Source organism: Amaranthus tricolor, chromosome 10 (assembly GCF_026212465.1).
Source record: "Amaranthus tricolor cultivar Red isolate AtriRed21 chromosome 10, ASM2621246v1, whole genome shotgun sequence".
In the NCBI taxonomy this organism is placed as follows: domain Eukaryota; kingdom Viridiplantae; phylum Streptophyta; class Magnoliopsida; order Caryophyllales; family Amaranthaceae; genus Amaranthus; species Amaranthus tricolor.
This window is the reverse complement of record NC_080056.1, coordinates 2,418,133-2,430,489: the sequence shown is the minus strand read 5'-3', so window position 1 is coordinate 2,430,489 and position 12,357 is coordinate 2,418,133. Positions and strand designations below refer to the sequence as shown.

The following is a 12,357-nucleotide window of genomic DNA, read 5'->3' as shown; positions in this document are numbered from 1 at the left end:
ATACATGTGAAGTTTGGTGACCTTGGCTTCTAACTCCATTTCAATAAGCTAACTCAATTAAAAGTTTAAGTTGATTGTTAAAGCCTCAAGATATTATGCTTAATCTACTACACCCCTCACACAAGATCTTTAGGCTAAAATGTGAATGCAATACAGACTCTTCTTATATTCGACGCTTGATATTCCATTTGAAATCCTCATACTTGACGCTGAATATTCCACTTGAAATGAGGAGTGACTGTGATTCAAACACATGACTTTTTTTGTCACGTTAGCTTCTAATGCCATATTAAAAACTTGAGTTTTTTTTGTCATGTCAGCTTTTAATACCATATTAAAAACCAACTCAAACAAAATTATAATTGATGATTGAAGCATGGATATATATTTTATATTTCATCATAAACCAATCCAAACCCAAAAACTAACAATATACAATATCATCTTAAGAAGTACTTCTATATATATTTTTATGTATCCCAATCTTTAATTTTTAGCCAACATAATTGATTACCCAAATTAATCTACATATACATTAATCAAGTGAAATGAAAAAGCAAATTAAAACACTCTTATATGATAATTAAATCATTCCTTGACTAATACATGTTGATTATCTTCATGATCATGTTCAATTTCAGAAGCAACTTCATCTTCTTCTTCAAACCCATGAACTCCATAAGCACCATGACCATGCCCAAAAGCCTTAATATGATCCTTTAAAGATCTTTTATGCTTAAAATCAGAGCCACAAATACAATACCAAAGCTTACCACAATTCTTCTCATGAGTTCTCCAATCGCCTCGAACCGCAAAGGCTTTGCCACATTTCCTACACATGAAGGGCTTAATTCCATGCTTTCTCTTGTAATGAGTTTGCAAGGTTCTAAAATCTTTGAGAGGTTTGGCTCTTGGGTGATCTATGTTGTTCTTACACCCTGGTGCACAACAATAACATGGTAGCCTTAACATTCCTGTTGGTTGTATGCCTCTTAATGATTCTGGCCCTTTCCTATATTGTGATCCATGCCCCCACATATGCATCTATAAAATTACACGCAAAATGTTAGGCCGTGGTGACAAATCCTTACATAATCATCTATGGGCCCACTTGTGTGAACACATTTACAGAGCATTCGTGAGCTCCGGCCTACAAATCCATGAATAATGAGCGTTGACTTGCGTACAATTTACTATTTTACTGAAACCATATGATATTAGAAGGATTTCCACCAAATATTATATGCAAGTCTACAATTCACTATTTTAGTGATTTGAGAGCTTCTTCGCATATAAAGCATTTCTAACACATAATATCAATTATTTTACTATTTTAGTATGTAGGTATCAAATAAACCAAGATATATGCAAGCACAGATCCAAAATAAAATCAAATGATATTAATGTATTAAGTATTGTTTTTAAAAAATATTAATAGTAAGACTTGAGCTTGGGAAAATGCTATCACACACTAAATATTTAATCAACTTAATCAGTACACTTATTAGAATATTTAGAGATACTATTTGTTATATATATATATATATATATATATATATATATATATATATATATATATATATTTATCTTTCTAATCATCTATATAAGAGGTGTCATTTTGTAACACGTACAACTTTGTTTCACTTAATTTGCTGTAATTTACATTTAATTTTTATATTTAGAAGGGCATTGTAATGAAAATAATCTAGACATAAGCGGAATGTGTTGTTATGCTTTGGATTATAATTCAAAATGAGGATAAGAGTATTATGATCATAAAGAAAATTTAGCAAATTAATCATTAAATCCATAAAAATAAATGCAGCAAATTAAAAGGGGTGAATTGAGTATCTCTATACACTTATTTTTGCACTTCTTTTTGGCCACAAATAGTCCATTATTTCATTTTGCATTTTAAGGATCAAATTTTTTTTGAAAACTATCTATATTAGTATTACGAGGATCACAACCATATATGTCAAAATAAAATTTCATTTATTGGTAACTAGTGATGTCTAAGGAATGCAGCCTAAAAAAATTAATATTCTCTTCGTCTCTTTTTTGAACTGCTATTAAAATGTATTTCAAGTCTCAATATTAAAAGTATTTTGTAAAAAATTAACAAAAGTATATATTAAAATTCTATAATTGAGAAGAATCTAATAACATCCGGATGGACATATTTTAACTAAAACATAACCCACAAAAAATCATCTTTTAATTTCTCCCTTGCTCTTTAAATTAATATATATTTTCATATGGACAAAACTTTAAAGATAGGAGTAATATTTTTAAAAAAGTTCATTGAATATCTTTTAAAAAGTTTTTGAGTCAAAAGATTTGAATTTTAACAACTAATGATCAAAAGTCAAGTTCATTCTTAAAGGAAAATTTAAAAAATAAAACTACCTCTAAATTCAATAAAGACAAATTATTAATTGCATAGAAAAAAAAAAAACTAGCAAAGAAACTTAGATTTATGTAGTGAAAATCACTTCAACTTAATGATCCCTATTTATGTTTACACATTTTCTATTTTTGCATTTGTTCCTTAATTAATTAGTTCCATACACAATCACATTATTTCTCTTCAAACAAATTTTTATTAGTATCGTTAATTAATTATTTCTTTTACGTAAATTTATTATTTCAGAAAAATATAAATCAATTAATGAGAATAATGGAATGACCAGTTGACCTAGGTTGAAAATTTTTTCATTCATCTTTGTAATATAGGTTCAACTAACAGTACCTACAAAAAGCATTAATTTTTCTTCCCCTTTGACCGTACGAGATTGCCAATCTTACCCGAATGGAAAAAATAATAATATGCATTAATAAATTCAAAATAATTCCAAGTAATTAAATATGATTTTATTAACGAAAATTAACTAATGAATAACTACAAATGATCTTATTAAAAATTCAAAATATTTAATAGTTCACATCTAATAACGATTTTAGAATTCTTATTATTTGTTCATTTTGTTTAAAATACAAAAAATTTTGGTACATATTATTCTTGAATAAAATCAACAAAACGGAATATATTTTTTAACTCTAACTACAAATATAAAGATCAATAATAGAAAATACTATGTCACTCAACCAACTCAACCTAAAGCTAATAAAGAACTGATTCAATTAGAAGTTTAAATTGATAGTTGAAACCCAAAATTATTATGTTATATACTCTTATGACATAAAAATTGAATTTTCTTTTAGAAAGTCTCATTTTAACTAAACAAATTTTATTGATTAAACCTAATATTTATTCAATACTATATAACAACAGATCAATCGCATCTCGGATATAATAATCTCCTTACAAAAATAGTTTTAGGGTTTGTATTTAGCATGCAATATAAAATTTTCTAAAATTCCAATTATTATCTAATTATATAATATAAAAATATCTAATATGATAATAAATTTATACATATGGCAAGAAACACTACATAAATAATATTCTCTTAATTTTTATCACTTTTAAAAATCATTTTATAAAAGTGAATTTGAAAATAACAGTTGACACGCACTTATAAAAAATAGTTTTTATTTGTGGAATGGATTATCTGTTTATTTATTTAGTACTCATATTTCATATTTACACAAGTCACAACTAATAACTTAATGTAATTTTCAAGCTTTTTGTAGTTTTAATAGAAAAGATAAATAATAATAGTTCGTTGCTAATTATTGATAAACATATATATATATAATTAACATGGAACATTATTTAGAAACAAAATATATTCATCCATCTTATTTAATTTGATATATTTATCTTTCTAATATAGAGGGTCTGTTCTGAGCTCATTTCGGATAATCGATTGACTAGGGCCCCCAGAAATAAAGGGCCTTAAATTTTTAATGGTACTCCCTCCATTCTTTTTTGATCTTCCACATTACTATAACGGGTAGTTTCAAAAGTTCTTCTACTTTAGAATACTTTCCATTTTTAGAAAGTTTTTATCCCATTTTCACCCCTTAAAACCCTCCCTTTTCTTTTAATGTACCCCTTTTCTTTTATTTATAATTATTTTCTTTCTCATACTTTCAATACAATCATTACTTCACACTACTATTTAATTAAAATAATACCCACTACAACCTCATACTTCCAATACAATCATTACTTCACACTACTATTTAATTAAAATAATACCCACTACAACCCAAAGATTCTATCTTTCTTAATATGTGTGAAAAACCCAAAGTAGAAGAACAAAAAAGAACGGAGGGAGTACTATTCAGACCCAGTTTACGAGCAATATTTTTTAAGTGATTTTTTAAAACTTTTTTTGTATTTAAAGTAATTTTAAAATACAACGTTACAATATATTTTGTATTTGAATTATTTTTCTTAAAGTGAAATAAAATTAATCTTTTAATACAATGAAGGGCCCCATATTAAATTAATATCGCAAAAATTAATAGAGCCTCTAAAATTTTTACTCCATCCATGTTTTAATATAAAAGTTTTTTTTCAATAAATTTAGCACATTAAACGTGTCCGAAAAAATGCAGTACTATAAGAGACAAATTCATCCACTATATATCAATCAAGTTACAACAGTTTTCTCAAAGTCTCAATCATCTGTCTTATATCAATATCTTAATATATAGCTATTGTTTTAAAAAATTCAGGAGAAAGTATAAAAGGTAGTACTTAGAATATTTTAGAAGCATAGTAACTCTAAGGTTTTGGCTTTTTCACGTCGCAATCAAAACTTTAAAAAAATACACGAGGTAACCATGCGGTTTACTAAATTGATGTGACCTTTTTGCACATAAAACGTTAGCAAATGTTAATTTAGAAGCTTTAAGACTGTTGTACGCTTATTTATGCGACTCATCATTTTAAATTTCATCAGTTTCAACCTTTTCCCCCAAAATATAGACCCTAACTCACCATTTTAAATACTATATTTGAATTTAGGGAAAAACAAATGTGATTTGGATGAAAGATGGTAGAATTGGGGTTTATATTTTGGTGAAAATGTTGAAACCAATAGAATTTGAAAAAGTGAGTCCCATAAATAGGCGTACAGCAGTCTTAAAGCTTCAAAATTAACGTTTGCTAACGTTTTATATGCAAAAAGGTCACAGTGAAACAATTTAGTAAACCTCAAGGTTACTGCATGTATTTTTTCAAAGTTTTGGTTACCATGTGAAAAAGCCAAAACCTCAGGGTTACCACGTGGAATTTTCCTATATTAATTAAACAAACAATGTGGATAATAATCAAAAATATAAATATAATAAATTCTTTAAGACGAATCAAAGTATAAAATATAACAAATTTTTTAAGACAAATAAAATGAAAAATATAGCAAATTCTAAAGCAGAGACTGAGTATGCATGTAATAATCTATCTATCTATAATCTATTTATAATCTATCTATTTATAACTATTACTAAGACAAAACATTGCTGATATCATCACTATTTAAAATTGCTCACGTGTCACAACTTCAACAAAATTTTCCCTCTAACACTCAATGATGATGTCATTGTTTTTATGACTATTTTTTTTAATCTTTGACTTTATTACTCACATCATTTAATGTATTAGAAAACCATATATATATATATATATATATATATATATATATATATATATATATATATATATATATATATATATATATATATATAATTTCTTTTTTTCAATTATTATAAAACCTTTTTTAATTTATTTATTAAATGAGTATTATTTAGTGTATTGGATATTTTAAGATGGTTAAAACATAATATACTTTTATTAAATTTTTTTGTTATTTATATAATTGGTTACTTAAATGTAATGCTTAATTCTAATATGATTTAGGTTGTGACTATTTTTATATAAGTCAATTATATTTTTCATGACAAAAACTATTTTTTTCGTTTAAACTTTTATAAAATAATTTTACATATTTTTGTGTTAAATTTGATTTTAAAATGTGTTATTAATAGTTGTAATATTTTATATAAATTAATGTACTTTATGTTAGAAAATTTAATAAAACCGTGCATCGCAAAGACACTATCTAGTATCTAGTATTATAATAAGGTACTTTGAATTAAGTGTGTAAGATGATTATCAAAATCTAGGGTAGTTGACTTTTTAAAAGACAATCTAGAAAACATAAGATATTGAAATTTTATTAGCCCTTGCTAACTTTTAAGTCCTTGTCCAATTTCCAGAAAACTTGAACTGTTCAATTCCACTTCGTAAGATTGTGACAAGCCGAAACACTTAAATAGAAGTAATTTTTTTCCTCCTTGAATAAAATAGAACCCAAAAAATCCCTTTATATTTTTTCAATAGTATGAAGTATTTTGTAACATTAAGTTCATACAACCTTTTTAACTATGATTATCAGGATAATCTTGTGTGGAATTGAATTCAAAATATATTAAAGTCGATTATAAAAATAATTAAAAATACGACAGATAAAAAACCGTATAAAAAACACAAAAATTTCTAAACTATTTTATGATACATAATTCTATGATTCTGTGTAAGTGGAACTCTTTATTTATTATTCTAATTAGGGTACTTAAAAAGTGACATTAGGAGCCAATTGCCTTTTTCATTAGAGGATATATGAGGAAAAAAAAATATGAAAATTAAACTCAAGACCTTATTTGAAAAAAAATTATTCGAATTAAAATAAAATTTGATTCTCTACTATAAAAAAATTAACATTAGCAATAAAATAAAGCCTCGGTCGCCAACAATGACGACAAAAAAAAAATAAAAAGCCTATGTCGCCAGCTGGCGACAAAAGCTTTTTGTCACAATTTTTGTCGTCAAGGTCGACAACAGAGATTTTTTATCGTTTTTTTGTCGCTAAATGTTGTTAACGACAAGAATGACGACATAAACCTTTTATCGTCATTTCCTTTTTATTTTATAGTGCTACCATGTCTATATTTAAGCCTTATTGAAAGAGAAACAACTAAGCCATCCAATTTCTTTGTTGATAGAGGATCAAAAACAAAAAGTAGCCTCTTTCAATTAAGGAAAAATGGTTGCCACAAAAAAAGTAGGGTATCACTGTAAGGCAACTGTCATAGACAGAGATAAGAAAAGAAAAAAAAAACAAGAATAGAATTTTGTTTATCTATTTGTTGGGGATCTTATTGTAACTGGCTGGAGAAAGAAACTTATGCAGATTATGAGAAGATCACCAACATATGTTCTAGAATGATTATTAAAGATTCTGCTTCCCTTCCCACTACTCAATAATTTTGATCATTATTCTTTTCATGATAATAACTCATCATATAACTTCATTTTGTGCAATCTTCCCAACGACTCCTTTTGTTGCTTCGAATTCGATACATCATGTAAATCAATGTGAAAGTTTTTTATATTATATAACTTTTTTTTTTAAAATTGAAGATATTATTAAAAAAATAATAGACTTGAAAATTTAAACCGCCGACATAAAAAACCATAAAAGGAAAAAAAAGTCATTAGAAAAGAGCTCTAAGAAGTAGGCCACTTAATGGTTAAGTAGGAGTGGACTATGCAATACAATACACCAATTCATATTACACCCTTTGCATGATTTACAACAATACATCACAAAAACGAGCTTATTTGTAAGCATGAGTATGTAATATATTTTGGGTTTTGAACCATCAGCTTAAACTTTTGATTAAGTTGATTCCTTAATATGGTATCAGAGGCCATCCTTGGGGCGTCATAATGTGTTATATACTAGATCTATACAAGTAAATGATAATAAATCAACTCAACAAAAAAACGTAAAGTGATGGTTGAATCTCGTATGAGATTCGATTTTCTTACAGAATGACTTTTAATATCATGTTAAAAAATCGGTTTAACTTGATGATTAAAGCCCGAGAATATATATTGTATAGTCTATGAGTTGGTGATAACAATAATACAAGAAAAATAATGATGACAACAACATGGTTTCTCTCAAATATGCATAGAAGAAGATGATGATAATTACTTATAAGATGGGGTGTACAAGAAGAATGATCATAATAATAATATCAGAAAACAGTAAATTAAGAGGACAAGTAGTTGTATTGGGTTTCAGAAGTTTATGATGAAACTGCTGGTTATTTGAAATGTTGATGAAAAAAGAAGACATAAATATAGAAGATGAGAAGAAGGAAAGAGAAAGTTTATGAAGGGGACAGACTACAAATAATGTTGAGTTTTGACCCAGCAAGCTGACACAATCAGAAGAATAGTAGTCACTGTTTTGGACTACTCCATTTAATGGGCTCAGCACAAACTCCTAAGCACTCATCCCATTTACAGAAGGAACATTGTCTTGTGTTGTTCAATCACTACACTTACTCTAAGTCTCACTGTCCGTGTTAGACTATGTAATATATTTTGGATTTTAACTTATATTTTTAAATTGGATGATTTTATCATTGAAAATATCAAATATTAAGGGGATTCAAGACCGTTGGCATAAAAACCCCCAACGAGGAAAAAATAAAGTCATAGGAAGAGCCCTAGAGGCGTTTAAAACAAATCTAATGACCTGATATGTACTCGACCTTAAAAGCAAACCCGATTTGACCCGATTTTAAAATGAATTTACAATTATACAAAAACCAGTGTGTACACAAAACCCGAATTTAAATCGACCCGAAACACATGACTCGGAATCAACTCGATAACCGAATGAACAGCTCGAAGAGGGGCCACAACATTGAGGCCACCCGAAAAAAAATCATAGGAGTGGTCTATGAATTAGTCTAAAGTTTTAATTAAGTTGGTTTCTTAATAGTCATTCTTTTCAATTTGCTACACGAACATTTAAAAAACTTTCACTTTAATTTACGTATTTTGGATTTGACACACAACACTCGAAAGTTTTCACTTTGATTCGTGTACATGTAGCAAATTTATAGGGATGGTCAATAGGTGATACTGACTACTGACAATAATATTTTCCAAAGAACATATCAGAATCAGTTGTAAGTATTTCAGAATTAATGTATTAGAAAGAGTAAAATATGATGTTGATGTAGTCAATCTAGCTAGGTAGCTTAAGGTTCTAGATTTATAGGCATAATCTTAAAACAACAACCCCTAATCCATGCATAATTGTCTTTACACTAATCTTAATTATGCCGACAATATTCCAATCTCCCTCAATGCCGGAAATATATTCATCGATATTTACTTGATAAGGGTTTAAGATGATTTTCTTATATGAAGAAGAAAATTATGGAAAAAAAGGGGAAAAGAGTACTACTCCATTATTGTTTCCTATTTTACCCAATTTTTTTCAATGAATAATAGAATTAAACCCAAAATATTTATTCTAAATTAATCTGAATGAGATTATTACACATATGTTCCAAGTCGATTTCAACTAAGTTAATTGATATATATGTTAAAAAAAAAGTTAATTGGTATATTAATTATGTAATATTTAAAATTATTATGCAAACAGTAATGAAACTATAAAAAGAACATCAAATCTAACTTGGATCTTTGTTTACATCACTAAATTAAGTCTCAAAATATTAAGAATATTACTCTAATGACATTGAATTAGCTACAAATATAGTCTTCCACTGAATTTTTTATTTTATATCCCTTAAACTCAAAATATTATGTGTTCATGAATCATAACACATGGATTTAATTATATATACAACTAGAGTTAGTCTAAATTTCACCCTGAAAAAATCGTTATGTAAAAATTAAATCAGATTAACAAGATATTTACATCCACACAAAATCGATCCATAACTATTTGAAATATCACACTTAAAACCGTTCAAACACCCGAATGTAAACAACAAAAAAAGTCATGAAAAGACTAACCTGCATGTTATTGTAACGATTGAAGGTTTTATAACAAACAGGACAAGAAAATTGAGTGGGACCGATCAAAATCTGGGTAGGAGTTGGGATCCAATATTGCCCTTTATTCAATCTGCTCATTAATGGATGCCCAAATTCTTCCTTTTCCTTTTCATTTTCGTTACCAATATCATTAGTATCTCCGTCTATACTAATATTATTATAATCACTATTATTAGCACTATCATCACAATTATCATCTTCCCTAATCTCAGAATTAAGATAATTAGCATTAGGGTTTGGTAACCCTATATGTAAAGCAACTGTAACTGTTTCTTCATCTTCTTCTTCTAAACTACAACTCATAATATTTCCAACATTAGGGATGTTATTATTTTCATTATTTTGATTGATAATATTAGAATTATTATTATTATTATTATCAATCTCCATATTTGAAGGGCATAGGCTTAGTAAAGGAAGGGCTTCTTTTAGAGGAGGGGAAGGAGGTGGGGTTAGTATTTGTTGATGAAAATTATTATTTTTAATATTAATATTTGAATGATTATAATTATTATAGTAAAAATTTGAAGAACTGGGTATGGTTTGTCGTTTTCTATCTCTGCCCAGATTTTGATCATGGGTGTTATGAGCGAGATATATCGGGTATGACGATGAAGGTGGTGAAAAACTCGAAGAAGATGAAGATGAAGGAGGGTAATTATTATGAGGGATTATTGTTGAAGAAGACGAAGAAAAATGGGGCAAAGAGTTGAATTTAGGCCATTTAATGTAGAAATTTGAGTAAGGATCATTATTCATGATGATTAAAGAAAAAGGGAAAAAATAAAAAATTGTTAATATGGAAAGGTGAGGAATTTGTGAGTTGCTACTAAATTATGCTTTTATAAATGGTGGATTGAAAAAGGGAGAGAAATGACTGAAGAGAAGAAGGGAGGAGTGGGCGGTGGAGAAGAGTGGGTAGTCATTGCACTCAATTTATTAAAAGAAGCAAAGGTGTTTTTATTGATGGGTTGAAAGTTAAAAAAAAATAATGTTAAAAGAAAAGAAAAGTACAATTCTCTATATACACTACTAGGGTTGTATATACGTATTAAATATATTTATAATTTTTTATGTTATTTTGAAATGTTGATGACTTAGAAATGAAATTTTGATTGTCGTTATTTTTTTCGTTGCTAACAAATTTTTCTTATACAAAATGAATGAGTTAGTTGCAATTTCATACCTATTAGCAACGATTTTTAGGCTCATTACTAAATTTATCGCTAATAAGTTAAAGGTAAAAAGAAAATAGACTTCATATGGAGAAAGTGATATTGATGTATTTTCTTGTATGGGTAAATGTTGATAACTTATATATGATGTATTTTCTTGTATGTGTTATATTGTCCAACGATGACAAAAAGCGACAAAATCAGCTTTAGATCGCCCCTAAATTTGAGTTTGTCTCTATATTAGTTACGAATTTGAATTTCGTCAGCGATTCATCGCAATTATTTCATTTTTTAGTTGCTAAATCTAAAATATAAACATCATATAATTTGAAATTAAATTACACAAATAATTAAATATGATATAATTTATAGTATTTACTTTTCACTAAATTATTTGATTTATATATTTAGTTAGTTTATACAATTCTAAGTATAATATGATTGTAAATTTGAAAAGAAATTTGAAAAACAATAAAATATAATTGTTAGAAGAATAATGGAATATTGGTTAAAAAGGTAAAATGGAGATTAAACAAGCAGCTTTTTGTTAACATATGGGTGAACTATAATTGGAGTTCATAATTTAGTGGCTTTTTATCAACTGTTGATAATTCCTTTCCTTTATCTAAAGTGTGATTATGTTTTGCAAAGTGGACTTTTTTTTTTTTTTTTTTCCTAATAACTTCACATTAAGTAGCTTTTAACCTAGCTGGGGAGATTCTCAAAATAGTATCGGCTTCATATGCTGCTTTCTTGTTGTTTTTTTTTTTCAAGCTGGTCGTCTTATAAAAATAGGACGAATATAAATTAAATTAAATTAAATATGGAATAATTATGTATTAATTGATGATCAGATTTTAGGGTTTTCAACTCAAGAACTCATAAAACACTAATGTTATATTTCGAAATGATGATTTTATTTGAAAATTTGAAATTAACTCAAATTTATTATCTGACAAATTAAAAATTTTCAAATTTAAATTTGGATCAAATTTCATCATTGTTTTTAAAGTAGTTAAAGTTGAAAATTTGAGAATGACTTTCAAATTCTTCATTTATGATTTTATAATTGAAATCTACAATAATTTGAAATGAAATACTACATAAGAGAATTTTTATGTGGTGACTTTGAGTTTTTGTCTTTTCCACGTGATAGACAATAAACCCACGTGGTGACCCTCAGCTTCCAACTTTTCCATGTTATAGACAAAATGTTAAATTTTTTGTTAAATTAAGTACACAGGATTACAAAATATGCGGTCAATTATGGTGATCGCTACGTCTATTTTCTTTTAAAAAAATCATTGTGTTTGAGAA

At 27.2% G+C, this 12,357-nt stretch overlaps 1 protein-coding gene across 1 annotated transcript; it reads right to left on the bottom strand.

The window, feature by feature from the left end:
• Window positions 1-439: 439 nt before the first annotated feature.
• On the bottom strand, window positions 440-10,785 carry LOC130826270 (zinc finger protein WIP2-like). The gene is made up of 2 exons (XM_057691870.1): window positions 9,824-10,785; window positions 440-1,044 (listed from the first exon to the last, which is right to left on the bottom strand). The coding sequence occupies exons 1-2, from the start codon at window positions 10,622-10,624 to the stop codon at window positions 589-591; spliced, it is 1,257 nt and encodes a 418-aa protein (XP_057547853.1). The 5' UTR covers window positions 10,625-10,785; the 3' UTR covers window positions 440-588.
• Window positions 10,786-12,357: the final 1,572 nt, after the last annotated feature.